The following is a 16,910-nucleotide window of genomic DNA, read 5'->3' as shown; positions in this document are numbered from 1 at the left end:
TAATGAATGACCAATAATTTCGTCATCAGTATACAAGGTGTACTTAAATTTAAATTGACATACATGTGATACAAGTATAGACATGAACACACCTGTAAAAATAACTCGTAGTAGGGGAGTAGAGGAAAGGGATAACTAATTAGGGATATATGAGAAAACCAATTTAAGAGGTGGCTTTTATGGAAAAAGCCTTCGCATTACGTAGTCCATGATTCTTTCGGACGGTGTCTCATATAATTACTCAACTAATCTTGATATATGCTTAAATTAATGTTTTTTTATTTATATTTAATTTTATCACCGAAAAATAAAATTGTTTTTTTTTTTTTTAAGTAGGAGTTTTTGTAGTAGGTACCCGAACAAATATTTTTCTCGGCTGTCAACATTATTTTTCAGTTTTGCGGTGTAAGCACTGAGCGGCGCAGTGCTGCTGTTGATCGTTTGAAGAACTATAAAATCGACGTCGAAAATGTCAGGCAGCTATGCCAAGTGCTCTAAACGGGTCGTCGCCGTATTAAGTTTTCGAATGTAGGGTACGTAAATTGTGCATTCGCAATCACGTTTGTTTAATTAATGGTATTAGAAATAAGTTCACCTTTGTGTCAAATGTTGTAACTACTTTCCCGTACCGCGGGCTGGTCGGCCGGAATGAAGCCCGTCTATGATCGGCTGACTTGCATTCCTCATATGTTTTCAAACAAGCCGAGATTCATTGTTGATTTACTATTCGCCGCGCTGTGTTTAGGAAATAAATGATTCGAAGTGTTAAAAGTTAGTAGTTCCTCAATCGAATTAGCGATGGGTGCTCAACAGGGAAAGGAAAGAGGTGTCACGAGTGGAGCATCTATTCGGAACAACAGAAGCAAGCCGAGGGTACCGAAAGACCCCCGGATATTGGGATCCAATATATTCACAGAGCACAGTGGTATGTCATCTAATTTCTTTATTTCAAATTCTCAACAAATCTTTATTGGGCGATATCTTCTTCAATTCTTTTGGCTTTTTGCAAACTAATGTCATTTTTTTAATTTCTGATGTTTTCATTATTACCTTGTATTGGGGGCAGTCTTCTTGGAAACGTATTTCAGGTTATGTTTTATTAATGTATTTTAAAACTACTAATTAATGGAATGATTTTGGACAGTAAGAATGTGATACTTTTTGTTTAATCTCACTCAATGTAGGTACTTTCGTATTTGAAGATTACTTTATTTCATCGGTACACTTTTTCACTGACGTTCTAAAAGTAAATAAAAACATCTATTGTTGACGTTTTCTTTGAACATAATCAGCAAATAATTTATATTATTTCAAAGTTTTTTTTTGTGAATAAATGTTACATCTGGGCTGGATCCTGACTAGTTTCTTGTTGACAAATTTAAACTATTTTGTGCGACTCTTATCAGAGCACCTGATTATTGCTGATATTGATCTTTATTATTGCCATTATTAAATGTCTAAAAGCAATTACTCAAAGCTTAATAAAGTCAGTGAAAGCCACGATAAACATTATATGTATCTTATAGTTTACTCCATGAGGAGCTGTCACCCATTTCTATGCATGCATGTACTTATATTTCTATCCGCTGTCCCCATAACATCAATTTACAGGAATTGACATTTCATACAATGCTTTCACTGATTCTATTTTAATACAAATAAAGTTACACTCTTCTTTAATCGCTTTTGTTGGTTTTTAATTCTACAGGCAACAGAATATTATGATTTCAGCTGATCTCTGACTGTTGTCTCAAACTAGTAACCCTGGCTGTCACATTTCATCAACGGATTGTCTAGATTTCTCTTTCAACTGGTGATTCTCAGTTGGTTGTGAAAAAAATCAATCTCAGTCTACCTTTAGTCTTCCTCTTAGATACCTTTGTTTGTTATATTCTTGGCTTTCATTTGTCCAGCCTGGCCCCTGATTGGTTCACCCATAGAATCAAGATATATGACCTGTACCCTGTTTATGACAAGATGATGTATATTATATTATCTAAGCACTTTTTACTACTTTCTTCATCTTATTAACATTGGAAGGAACAAAACCTCATCCCAGTTGATCAATGTCCAATTTATACTAGATTTTTAATATTCTAATGTACTCTTTCAAGACCAAACCTCTTGAAAATTTAAAATTACTACCTTCTCACCTTATAAAAATCAAAGTGCTTACATTCCTCTGTTTGTGCATATTTTAACTTAACTATGTGAACTTTAGGTCACATACTTTTTAGTAGTCTTACTCTTTCTTAACTTAATCAAGAAAATTAGTTTAGTTGTCAAAGACAATACAAAAATCGGTCCTGTATTATTACATTTCTAATGTAGCTCGTGAAGGAAAGTTGCCTCATCTCAAAATATGTCGAATTTCATCATACATATTTTGCATTTGAATGAAACAAAATGGTGCAAGACGCTTTTAGATATTGCCCAGGTGAAAGTACACCATTCAGAAATGCAATATTGCTTGAAATGGTTTAAGCTATTTTATACGACCTGTTCTGAATAGCTGGATCCTCTCAAATTTATATAATATCTCTATCCTTTCTCTTTTCATCCCCAAAGATCTTTTCGCCACACAATATTCTCCAATAGTGGTGGTGCCATAGTCTCTCTATCCCGAGGAACGTAAGACACATCGAAAAGAAACATACATAAGAAAAAGTCATATGTTTTATTACATACTACCCTTGTTACCCGGTTCCGCGCGATATTTGCATTGATTTTTTTACAGTTGGACAAAGTTGTACAATTTTCCTGTCGGTAGATCACAGTACGCGAGTTTTTTTTATTAATTGTGACAAATTTTCTGCTTAATAATTTTTCCGACTAAAACTTAATTTTGGATTTTAGATACCCGACCAAACTGAATAATTATTTTTTTAAATCAAAAGGTATAGCAAATGTCTAGTATGGATGTGAAGCTATTTTATTTATTTGTGTTTTAAATTAGGCCATTGAAGAATCCGATTTGTCATAATTTAAATGCAACTTCTGCAATTTTTTGTGAGTACCTATCTTGCATCTAATGGTTTTAAATCTCACCGAGTAAAGCATAATTAACACAATAACACACTTAACTTCGTTGACACAGTGGCCTGAATCATTAGTCCTTCGACTTACAAAACACTTAGAAGTGCCCGACTGCCAATTAGGTTGTGACTTGATTAGAGGGTAGCTTTTGAAGCCGCCCTCCGTTAATAAATTAGTTATTCAGAGCTAGCGGACAGACTATGATTTTTGTCATCGTGATTAAATGCCCTATTTCTCCGGGACACCACGGTGGCCCAACCAGCTAGGCTAGGACATCTACCAAATGCATAGCGCTCTGTGGAGAGTCCGATCGGTGTCGCCCGACGCGTGCCAACACTGCCAATCAGCGAATTCGAAGCCATGAAGCACGTGTCACATCTACCACTATACGTCTTCCATCAATCATCCCCTGGATTATGACCAATAGTTTAGTAATCCTGTATTTGTTGCACCTCGTGACAGAGATATTTTCGTTTTCTTCTTCCATAATATAATTATTTCACATTTTTGGGCGTTCGACGAAGAATTTATAAATGATCGCTATAATTTTTCTTCCAACCATTTGTTCCACAGAATTTGAACAATTCATCTAATTTCAATGTTAAAATTTTAAGTTCTGTTAAAGTTCTCTTATTATTTAACCATGGGCTGTTCATTCACATTAATAATAATAATAATAATATTTGACCTCGCTAACATCTGAGCACAATCCCGATAGGTTAGGACTGCCATTTATTTCGTATTTTAACTCCTGTAATGCCATCCACTTTCAGAGAAATGTGTCCTGTTAGGGGATCTTGGAGGGAAAACGCGGTTAATTTCGCCATATTTGATTATAATGTAATATTTTAGATTGATTCACAAAAAATGTAACATAAAACACAAAACTCAGTTGAGATATGAATCAGTGAAAACTTAAAAATAATAATATCTACTAGATTATTACGCCCTTTATGCGCAGGGGTAGACGGAGATGATAAACCGAAACACAACTATATCACACAATCCTTGCTTCAATCTCATACACGATCCCGAGTTCTACTATTCAATCCAATCTAAGCGTCCTTTTCTTAATCGTATCCGTTACGCTGACGTCAGCCTTGCAAGAAATTTCCGAATCTGCACATTTTTAACACGGTCATTCATGGTTTCGTGGTTTTACCACACATGCGTCCCAGGGATCTCATTCCTACAGCATTCAGTCTACTCTCATCCTTTTATTCCTCACTGCTACACTTCAGATTTGGTATCAGCACTCCGTTGTGGACTGCTAGCTTCGCTCCTTTGGATATTTTTTTATTAGTGCCAACCACGTTCGATCCTACATTCAATATCCTTACCATCCTTTCCAACTATCGCAAACATACTTCCCAAATACGTAAATTCTTCCACTTGTCTACTTAGTTCAATATTCCAGTGTTGTATTAAATGTTGTATTGATGCTGTTATTTTTAGTATTTGTGCTTAGACCGACGGTTTCTAAAATAGGGCATAATTTTGTACTGGAAATGTACTCCACATAAGCTCGATGGAGTTTCTGCTGGCTATGGCTGGGGATTTGTCCTTGCCCTTTAAAAGTCACCAAAACGTTCAAGTAGATAATAATGTCTTACTAGGTAGGTACATCATTGTAGATATCTTCTACTCCAATACTTTTACGTACCCAAATAATTTTGAATCGTTGACGAATATAATGTAAACCACTCTCAATAAAAAAATATTAATCAGACGAAGAAAATAAACAAAAAGTTACTATTTTTATTTTTTAGTGAATACCGCGCCAGACCCCCAACTGCTCCTCATTGTTGGGATCCAGTGGTACTATGGAATCCTCAATTGGGTACTTTGTGACGTTGAAGGAAGTGGAGCAGTCTGACTTTTCAGATCTGGTCACCAAACACGGCTAAAGCTATTTCAAGTTACTTTTCGATACTGAACGGTGGTCCTTCACCAGGACGCTAACGGGATTATACACCACACTAAGAATCTGTTTTGTCGGTTACAATACTTTCTCTGAGATTTTGGTTACAAGTAACAATTTTTAGTATCCACTAGCTCGACACTTTTTGTGTATTTAAAATATTGATGCCTTTTCGACCACTTATTTATTAAAAACATATATGTATTTTGAACCTTCGTCTGCGTTACATACTCGTAAGCAATGAATATTAAAAGTTATTTGTTATTTCTCTGGTGTGATTCATAAGCATTTCAAAAAATTTAATTTTTCTTCTGCTGTTTGGTTTTGGGCTTGTGGAAAGCGTAATTATACTAAAATATCTGAAGACTATCTCATTGTAACAGATCTTGCAATGTTTCTTTACTTAAATCGGTTTCTTCTTGAACTTCAATTCGTGCTTAACCTTTCAGTAATATCCTATTTTTTATAAGCTACTTTGTTTAGAATCGAATGTAAACCCACCATGGGCTCTTACTGACTGCATTTTATCGCTTGAAGAGAAAAAATAATCCATTTCATTTTCTTGTGTTTCACAATTTCCAACAGAAATTAAAGCCACTTTCTATACCAATAAAAACCTAGGCAAACTTTTGCTCAATTCAAAGGATAAATTAAATTATTTAAGCCATTCTGGCATCTAGAAGCTTAAATGCAATGATTGCCCAGAATTTTACATATGTAAAATTGCAAGAAATGTTCAAACGAGGGTGGTGGAACACTTGAGATGCCTAAATAGTTTTCAGAATTCGCAACACAACGAAAACAGTTAGGTTTATGTTTGAACAATGTAGAATGTAGCTCTGTAGATGAAGCTCTGTAGATGTAGCTCTGGAAATTAAAAAAAATCCTTAAAAATAAATTAAGCCAATTTAGTAAATAAACAATTACACTTGTCAAATAGCCCCATTTTAAACATATTCCCTTTCGCTTCACCTTCTTTGACCCCTACCTCTCCCTGGTTGGTTTTATGTACAAATTACAGGAACGCTAAGAAACTAATTCAAAAGGAAGGAAAATATGGTTATCTGATGGAAATTAATGTTCCAGAATGCCAATCTACTTAGTTACACTAAATTAAGAACTGAATTTTCATTTATCCGCCAAACGAGTGTGTAGAACAGGACATTTAGGAAGTTTTATGGAGGTCATCAAATGTTCATTATTCTTTTTTTAAATATAATTAGAATAAAATAACTTTGTTTTGAATAATACTTTATTCTATATTATATTGTACCTATAATAAAAAAAATGAAAATGACGCCCCCCCTGACCTCGAAACATGTACTTTGATGACCTCTTTAAAACCTCCTAAATGTCATATTTCTAAACATGCGTTTGGCAGATAAATGAATATTCAGTTCTTGATGTAACTAAGTAGATTGGCTATCTGGAATATTGATTTCCATCAGATAACCATATTATCCCTCCTTTTAAATTCGTTTCTTTTGTTTTTCGGCTTACGCAAAGTGTGCCTAATTCTAGTACCTTTTATAGTATCTTTTAACAATAATACTTGGACAATTTATATGTATATCGCCATTTTTGTAAAAAATCACCTCAAGGGCAAGGTTATTTATTTATAAAAAATATATTTTGAATTCATGTTTAAAAAAAACAACTGTAAGATACGGTGTCAATTTCTGCCTTCCATTATTTGATTTTTTTCTTCTTTTGCGTTAACCCTAAATAGTGTTTCCGTTATACCTATTTGTATTTTTAAAAGAAATTTTAATTTCCGCGATGAATAATAGGTTTTTTTAAATTTTTTATATGGTTTGTCTAAAAATTAAAAAATATTTCCTCAAACATAACAACTACCTACGCCTTCTATGTTGCTAATTGTCTCTTTAATTTTCTACGCTACTTAGCCTGTATCTATCGGCTGTGCTGATTAGTCCACCAATTAACAGTTCGGGAAGACTGAGCAACAGTTGCAGCCACCGGTATAGTATAAATAATACTCGCTCTCTTCTAATGTGTTTCATCCGGAATCCACTTATTTTATGGACACCTGGTGGCGGCCATTAAACTAGGGAATGTAATTCACTCGGTTGAATAAATAAAAACGACTGAGTAAAATTGTAGAAATTACTCTTTATCTGTTCCGTAGCAGGCTATTTTGAACGTGTTCTATGTGGAATCATTAAACTATGTTTTGGGAAAGAAATTTTATTTATTTACGTTCACGCCCCTTTATTGTGTTCAGAAAATTATTCCTAAGTAGCATTCTTTCATCCTCCATTCCTCACTCACCAAAATATTTTGTTGAATATTAAGTCCCCGCATACCTAATTTCTACTGAATTATAAGAAGTTTCTCATTATCTCTTTAAGTTATAAAGTTTCAGAAAAATATTTTATTTTTCAAGATAATATGTATACATTTTTTCTGCCGAAACGTTAATTATATTAAATTCCCTCGATAGAAAAAAATCGCAAAGTTAGCTCCAATAATTAGTAAAATGTATAATATACCTCATATGTATATATGTCAGCGACATGTCATTGGTACCAATTATTGTACTAACTTTTATAACTTTGTAACTATTGTCATCTATGTAATTATGTACTGTTTGTTTCTGCAATAAACAAAAATAAATAAATAAATAAAAACACGATTTGTTCTGTTATTTAATATGTTATAGGAATAGAAAAATTCACAGTGCATCTTTAAATGCAACTGAACCATTTGTGGGTCGATTTTTGCTCTATTTCAAACGAGTCGTGTTTTATTAAAAATTTCACCATTTTCGCTTAATTATTATCGGTTTTTTTAATATTAGAGCGCTCCTTCTAACTCGTATTTACATTATTTCACGATTATTTTCACTCGGCTCTCTGATAACTGTTCGAATTTAAAATTGAGTAGTCGATACTAAATTATGCAGGCCAAAACCACTGGTTAGGCAATTAATTCTAATGTTTTTTGCACTTAATTAATAATAACGGGCTTTTTCTGAAATGTCGGAAAGTTTGTGCAATCCCATACATCCCATAAAACATATACAATAATAATACAATACTATCACAATAATATTACGATTATGTACAGTAATTAGAACAACATTTTTTTAAAAAGACGTTTAGTATTATATTGACGGGGCCAACAACTTTCTCCAGTGTGCTGCGATGCTTGGGTCTGGACTCTGGCTGGATTCCACGATGAGGACACTTTTGGAGTTGTTTGTCCTCTCCATTAAACCTGCTACCCGGACTCTTAAGAGGGCTGCACAACCTGATACTCGCCCTTTCGTGAGCATGTTAGAAGCTCTGCAGTATCTGGGAAGGCCAAACATTATGCGGTAGGAGTTGTTTTGGTGCACGCGTAGCCATTCCATTATTCGTAAAGTTGGTCCAAAATTTAATTAGAGTAATCGCCAAACGCTACAACTTTACAGCCCTTTTACCGCCCTTGTCAATATTACAGCTCTAATAAATAATAAACTGTAAAAAACCCTGTAATGTTTTTTAGCTAAAGTTTTGCCTGTAGAACTTACATCGAATAAAAAAAATATAGTACAGGGTTTTCCAATAAGAGGTGTTATTTTGATATTCAATCGTAAAAGATCAATGGTTTCGTTGCTTGTGTGGCACGTAACGCCGTCTTGTTGAAAGTAAACGTTATCCAGATCAATACCATCCAATTCCGGCCATAAAAAATAATTTATCATCTCTCGATAGCGCAATCCATTCACCGTAACTGTTGCTCCAGCCTCATTTTCGAAAAAGTAAGGTCCAATGACTCCGCCGGACCATAAACCGCATCAAACAGTCACACGTTGAGGATAGAGAGGCTTTTCAACAATAACTCTTGGGTTTTCCGAGCCCCAGATGCGACAATTTTGCTTGTTGACGAAGCCACCGAGGTGGAAATGGGCCTCATCACTCAAGATGATTTGCATTTGATTCACTCAAGTGAATTTTAATAATTTCAATGCGTTGTTGAACCGTGTATCGTTCCATTTTTATTAATGGCGTAGTTTCTACTTATCAAATGTCATAAAATGACAGCTTCAAAGTAACATCTACCGAAATAGCGGGCTATTCAAAATAACACCTCTTATTGGAAAACCCTGTATTTAAATTGGATAAAATAACTCCGATTGAATTTTTCTACGTTAATTTTTATGGCAATCACAACAAATATTATTTTTAAGTTATAAGGCAACCGAAATGGTACGACCAGAGTTAACGTTTTGCGAGTTTGATAAAGAAAATAAAAACATACATTTCTGGTAGGGTAGCACTGGCAGCCACCTTTCATTGGCATCCCGTGTGCGTGGCACGCGTTACACGCCCCATACGCGCTGCAAAACTGCTCGTCTTAATCGTACAAACCTGGAAGTCGTTCAGGTTTTCCCTGCAACTGTTAATCACACATCGCGACAAATCAACTTCTTCTTACGCCCGGTGTGTCAACTCTCCGTAAAAAATAGCGCGATATTAATTTATAAATGTTTCTCACACAGCGGCTGTAATTTTTTTCTTAGGTTCATCTAACTTACCAACCAACGTCACGAAACGGCAACTGGATCGCCCATGTGTAATTTGTAATCTTTGTATTCATTTATATGCACTGAGCGGTAATCGAATCTGCAAGCTTATCATGAGTGGCAATATATTTACAGCGTAAAGAGGGTGACAGATTCCGCTATAATTTCAGAGCGTTTTATATAACACAATATTGCTTGCCATACAATACCATACAGACCTATCACACCTAAACAGATGATGGCGCTGTGGTCTGCTAGCCAAGCTATATTTGAAAATTATGCGACCCACCCTCTCTCCTACCTACGGCAGGAGAAGTGGTCAGGTCAATTTACGGAGCGCCGTAATTACGCGATTGTCTTCTGTCAAGGTGACAGATCCGATACAAATAAATGATATTCCGCGGCAGTCTTCCGATTGATCTGACCCCCCCTCTCCTGGGAAAGATTATAGCTTAGTGTGTCAGACCAACATATAATACCTACATGCCACGCCCAATTTATGCGCGCATAAAATAGCGTAATGTGTCTAAGGCTTAAACCACATGAAGATATTATACTAGGTATAAAAAGCTAGGGCATTAGAAACACATTTTTTGAAATCCTAAGAAAATGTTTTGGTTGACCTGCATGAGTTGTTATTTTTTTGAGGTCCATTAATTCCCTTTCGCTTTCGGGAAAATATTTCTTAAAAACTATCATTTTCTTACTTGACAAATCAATCCGTGTTATCTCCAACCCCTCGTTTGTGAAAATAAAGGTTGAAGTAAATGAAGAATTGCTATTTTGAGCTCTTGTAGAAAGTGTGATAAGTGATAAGTTATAATTGTAGAAATGTGTAACAAGCTATTGAACGTAGCTATGCAGAAACCAGCCAGTCCACATTTTTTCGAATAACTCATCAAAATGACAATCCAACACACCCTTAAAAGTGATATAAAGTCATGAAAAGTTATGACACTAAAACTATAAGATATTGTTGTCATCATAAGATAAGATATAACTTATAAGATATTGTTTTCATCTTAAGATAAGATATAAATTTATTTAACCTAGTTACGACTGAATTAGATCAATTCTATGTTCTTTTGGTTACATGAAAACTCAATACGATGAAAATTCAACACGCCTTTAAAAACATCATGGCGGAGTCAATAAAAACGATGAAAAGACTTATCTATAAACCTAACCTACGTAACTTATTTAACCTAGTTTTTGTGTCATAACTTTTCATGACTTTATATCACTTTTAAAAGTGTGTTGAATTGTCATTTTGATATATTATCCTGTCAACGTTCTACTTTAATCAGCCTGAGTGCTTTCATACAAGAAACATAGTAATCGCCTTCCGAAATATTTGTTGATTCGAAAAATCATTTTAAAATGTGCAGAAAACGCCCAAGGCACTCGAAACGCTTCTAATGTGGCTATTTACCAAAAAAAATTAGCAGAAAACAGCCAGGGTCAACTTTCAACAAAATACCTAACAATCTAAAAATGACATTTACCTAATCAGCTGAAAACGTTCACGGCGCTTGTATTAATTGTAATTAAATAAATTTAGGACGGTTTGTTCCACAGAATTTGAACAATTCATCAAATTTCAAAGTTAAAATTCAAGTTATATTCAAATTCTGTTATTATTTCATCATGGGTCGGTTTTTTCACAGTGCATGGATAGCAACAGAACTTGAATAGGACTTTCACAGAAATTAGCTTGAATATTAGCTTTGAAATATGATTTTGTGAAATTTGTTGCGGTAAATGCTGTCAAGATGGTAACCGTGTCGAATAGTATCTTTTTACTCCGCTTGATTTCGCACGAGCGCTAGGAGCTGTCAAATCGGAATGCAAACATTACGCAAGGTCTTCTGTTCACAAAACAACTCGTTATTTATCCAGCTAAATTTACATGAAAAGTTAATCGGAAACAATATTTTTTACCTCTCCCGTTGCTAAGAGTAGGTAGATCTCCGGTATGAAATCTGTTTACGGTTGTTATTTCAGTAAAGTGTGTCGTCTGCCTTCATAATTCTAGTTTCCACTTTATTTCATTTTGACATTGTTTTTGTTTAAGAGGTTGTATTTTATTATGTCTTCTATTTTATTTTTGATTTTACTTTGATTTTGTTGTTGTTATTTAGATGTTCTTTGTAAAAAAAAAAAATAACTTAAAAAATAAAGCCCAGTCGGGCGTGAATTTAGAAATAAGTAAATAATATTATACGACTATTTTCTATATTATTGAACCTGTATTTGTCCTGCATAAACAACAAACAACAAATGAAGGACAGAAAGGGTCCTTCGGTGGAGATTTGTAGAAGTCATTCGTGTGTGTTTGTGAATTATTTTCTCCCTTCGTCCGCAGAAAGCGTTAGTCGCTGGTCGCTGGCAGCTGGCAGTCCGCCTATTCGGAGTGAGGAAGTGTATTGAGCGCTCGCCGGGTTGCGAAATGACAGCAGTATTGCATAAATATCCCCTGCACGTCTCCACCGAACGACACTACCTGTGCTTCATTTGTTTACGCTCAAAAAATAAAGGTTGGATACTTTTCGAACACACCTTGTGTAACAACAATCTCAATTTAAAAATAATCAGCAACTTTAGTATTATTTTATTGATTCGAGTAGAGTTTTATCATACTAGTCTAGACTAATGCAATAGTAGAAATTTATTTTAAACATCTCATTAATGCGCTTATCAATAAAGAGCCATCTTTTGCGTGGCATCAAAAACAATTTAAATCAGTACCTATCAGTGACGCCATATCACAAAAATAATACGTGTTTCAGGTGTAAATAAAAAATTGTTTCGATGGATTAAAAAAAACATGTTTTTCGTGAGCTTAGAATTTAAATATGTAAGAAAATTATCTATAATGTTTTATATGTTTTTTTATTTTTAAAATACACGTTTTTTAAATAGACATTTCATCATTTTTATGGTTCCATGATAACTCAACACAGTGACAATTCAACACACTTTCAAAAAGTGATATAAAGTCATTGGAAACGATGAATAAATTTTTTTTAAACCTAACCTAACCTACTTAACCCAGTTAATAAAGTTTTTGTTTCATTACTTTCCATGACTTTATATAACTTTTTAAAGATGTGATGAGTTATCCGGTCACCCATTTTTATATATTGAATCACCATACTAGGCAATTGCCTGTTTCATGGTGACCAATATACATTACACTATTTTTTAATTACAATTGAACAATGCTATACCGATCAATTGGTTTAAAATGTTCCTTTGAAAAATAGGAAATAATAAAGTTTCTGAAAAAAATAACACCACATAAATACAATCATTAAAAAGTATTTATTTTATTTTTAACCGTGTAAAGTTTAATATTTAGACATCCATTTAAAATTTATTCTAATATTAAATTATAAATAACTTAAAACATATATAATAAGAGAAGAAATTCTGTCTTACAATAGTATCTTTCTCGATGTACATATAATTGGTAATCAGTAAAAAAACTTGTCTTGTTCGACATGGTTTTTTAGAAAAACCGTGGAAGTATGAATGATTCAAAACACCCTGAAAACACGGTAAAAATCATGCATCTGGCAACACTGGGTAGTACGATGGCTGTAGTTGAGGAAACTAATCTGGAAATTGTTTTGATCATGCAACACGGTCTGGCAACAAATTAATTAAGCTATTTTATAAGATGATGCATTTGTACAAGGACAAATCATTCAATGGATATTGCAGTTCGACGAAAGTATGAGGCGTTAATAAATCTTTCTAGTATGTACGTATATAAAGTTGATAGTTTGTGGCGGGCGGCGTGGATTTGATCTGTATATAAATGTACAGTTTTATTCCGAGGTTAATGAAAATTTGCACCCATTTGAACTTCAAATAAGAGGGAGGCACTGTCTAGATGAGATCTCAAAATACACCCCCCCCCCCAAAACAGTATTTTGATACTTTTTGGTGAAATTTCACACCATTGACGTCCAAAATAAGAGGAACATTACTGTACTTCTGATTTCGATAAAATTTTCATAGAGCCCGGGCAACGCCAAGGATTTCAGCTATATTTTAATATATCTTTATGTATAAATTTCTCCATGGCTATAAATGTATTGTTTTGTAAATTCTTCGTTTTATATAATCTTTTGTTTTGCATAAATTTTTTTATTCATATTCCTTTCTCACAAATTTAAATAACTTATTCCATATTGTGCTGTCTCAGTTAAAGTCACAAGGAGGAATTCCATAATTGGTTTTATTTTACTATATAATATTTATGTACAAACTGATTAAATGTAAACTGTCGATTTCCCGAAAATGAATAAATGAAGAAGTGTCCCAGTGTGTTTTTTTTATAATACAAAACTACAGTTTTATTCATTATATCGATGATTTTTTTCAAATCCATCATTGTCTACATGATATTTCAAAAAACCACCCCATCCCCTTTTACCACCCCTTAAAGCAGAATGTTGGTTAAAGCAGGATGCTGCTCGGTGAATTTTTAAATATTTGACGTTCAAAATTAGATAAAAAATTTGGTGTACTTCTGATTTCGAAAAATTCTGCATGAAGCCCGGGAAACGCTGGGGACTTCAGCCATGTACCTATCTATCTAGGCGTATAAAGAAGAGTGGTCTGGTGTGGCTTTGTTTTTCATGCTAATACACATTTTTTTCCGCGATTGATGAAACTTTGCGCACTTTGCTTTGATCATTAAAAGCAAGAGGAACGCCACTGTCTAAGTCTGTTTTTGAAAAACTTCGTAAAGCTCGAGCAGTGCCCGGGAGTTCAGCTATTTAATAGGAAATATTCGATCTTTTTCAATATTCGTTGATATTTTGGAGCGCTTGCGAATCACTCTGAGATGTCAGGAGGACTTTGAATATACGTATTGTCTTATTTTTATTACTGATATTGTCCTGTTTCCTTCCATACACTTGTTACCTTCCATACACAAGCAAATGCTTTCAATGGAAGAGTAGTAAAAAAACCCAAGATCTAAAATGAATTATGTACCATGTAAACTTATTATTAAAAATAAAAAATAATTCCAAAAAAAAAAAAAAAAATTGTTTGATTCTAGTAGTTGTGACTTTATCCGTCAATTCTACGTTGGTTGAAGGTCGATTGTTTGGTTATAGAACGGCGCGTCAGTACCTACTAGCATACGCTGGTCCCTTCCCTATGACCTTTCTATTTCATTTCCTGCCATAGTTAGCATCTGCAACAGTACGGAGTTTACAACAATTAACCACAACCAGCAGTATCAGAATTGACGAAAACCATATCTGCTATAAAAATCAATTAAATATATTTGTTGAACATTCGTTGATACAAGCGAAGGATATTTTCAGTATCAATATAAGGTATTTCATAATATATGATAAGGTAATAATGTAGTTCGATATCAGTTTGGCGTGTTTGATATTGTTTTATTTATTAATCTACAGTTACCTCACATTTACAAACATAAATATACATTTAATAACAGTTATTGACATAACATGTAGTTTGCTTTGCGGTCATAAAATTTAGCTCCTTCGACATAATATATCTTATCCATGTTTATGATTTATCTTGCGCAAATATTATTCGCATTACTTTATTTTGCAGTATTATGAGAAGTACGATGAACCTAACCATATTTTTGAGATTTAAACTATTTAAAGAGAATCGTTTGATAATTGTACCTTTTTATCTTCTTCTTACATAACTCAATACTTACTTACCTCTCTACCAATCTGCATGATGATAACATGAATTGGGGGCATTCCACTTCCGACTATCCTTAGAATTTTTTCACTCATTGTGAATGTGTTTTGATGGATATATGTTTGAACAATAATTTTGTTCTATGAGCATTGAGCATCAGCCCGATTCCCTCCCAATCACCGGCAGTAAAGTGCGTTATCGCCGCACATGACTCGGTGCATAGCATGACTGATAAAGCGACATCACTCATCCGTACTTCAAATAGCTCCCGTCGAATGTGATAATTAAGCAAGCAAGTCTCCTCCGTCCTCTATCCGAATCCCTTATCACAATGAATACTGACGCACAGTAATGCCATCGCTACACAGTGGGCTGAAAATCGCCTTTCATAGACATAGAGACTTGAATTTTCAAGGATATTTTTTTTGGCTAGAAATGGATTCTGCTGATCATTACTATGCTATAAAATGTCGTACGAAGCAATTGCGTGTACAAATGAGGGAGTTATAATTTTTTTAAGAAAAATTTGTATGGCGCTGACATTAAAAATGAGGCTATCTCTGGAATCATAAGGTTGGCTGTTCTATCATTACACACAGATAATACTACTATTTATTTGTATTTTTTGACATACTTCATATTGTGGCGCAAGGTGCGATTTTTTTTTTTAAATCCTAAAGTTGAAAAAAAATCTTTTTTATTGTTGATGATTCATTTTAATGCTTAAATGCTTTACATGTGAGTATGCTTTGTCTAGTTTACAATATTTTATTTACACTGCAAGCCAAAACACTGTGCACAGTGGGCTGAAAATCGCCTTTCATAGACATAGAGACTTGAATTTTCAAGTGTATTTTTTTGGCTAGAAATGGATTCTGCTGATCATTAATATGCTATAAAATTTTGTATGAAGCAATTGCGTGTAAGGGAGTGAAGGAGTCATCATTTATTTATTTATTTATTTATTTACGGACAAATAGTCCATTAACAACATATTAATTACACGAATAAGTTTTATAAACAGAGATGACAGTGAAAGGAGAGCATATATAAATGAGGAGCGAAGACAATAACAATGACAATAATAATATAAAAGTAAGAATGGGAGATAATAATAAGTCAAAGCATTTTTAAAGAAAATTTTTTATGGAACTGACATTAAAAATGAGGCTATATCTGGAATCATAAGGTTGACCATTATATCCTTACACACAAATATACTACTATTTATTTTTATTTTTTTGACATACTTTGTATTGTGGCGAAACTTGTGATTTTTTTTTTTTAAATCCTCAAAGTTGAAAAAAAAAACTTTTTTATGTTGAAGATTCATTTTAATGCTTAAATGCTTTACATATGAGTATGCTTTGTCTAGTTTACAATATTTTATTTACACTGCAAGCCTAAAAGCATTTAAGCATTAACATCAATCATCAACATTAAAAGGGGTTTTTTTCAACTTTGAGGATTTAAAAAAAAAATCGCACCTTGCGCCACAATATGAAGTATGTCAAAAAAATACAAATAAATATTAGTATTATCTGTGTGTAAGGATAGAACGGCCAACCTTATGATTCCAGAGATAGCCTCATTTTTAATGTCAGAGCCATACAAATTTTTCTTAAAAAAATTATAACTCCTTCATTTGTACACGCAATTGCTTCGTACGACATTTTATAGCATAGTAATGATCAGCAGAATCCATTTCTAGCCAAA

At 33.7% G+C, this 16,910-nt stretch overlaps 1 protein-coding gene across 1 annotated transcript in view; it reads left to right on the top strand.

Annotated features, from left to right (window-relative positions):
- The first annotated feature begins 472 nt into the window (after positions 1–472).
- Abl (tyrosine-protein kinase Abl) overlaps positions 473–16,910 on the top strand; it is a 96,167-nt gene continuing 79,729 nt past the window's right edge. Inside the window, exon 1 of the mRNA XM_089646023.1 lies at positions 473–925. Coding sequence (XP_089502149.1) covers positions 799–925 — 127 coding nt within the window. The 5' untranslated portion in view covers positions 473–798. The remainder of the gene's footprint in view (positions 926–16,910) is intronic.

This window comes from Hesperophylax consimilis, chromosome 23 (genome assembly GCF_061612785.1).
Source record: "Hesperophylax consimilis isolate HC1 chromosome 23, BYU_Hcon_1.0, whole genome shotgun sequence".
NCBI classification, from domain to species: Eukaryota; Metazoa; Arthropoda; class Insecta; order Trichoptera; family Limnephilidae; genus Hesperophylax; species Hesperophylax consimilis.
Note: the sequence above shows the minus strand (reverse complement) of the source record. Positions and strands in the feature narration are given on the sequence as shown.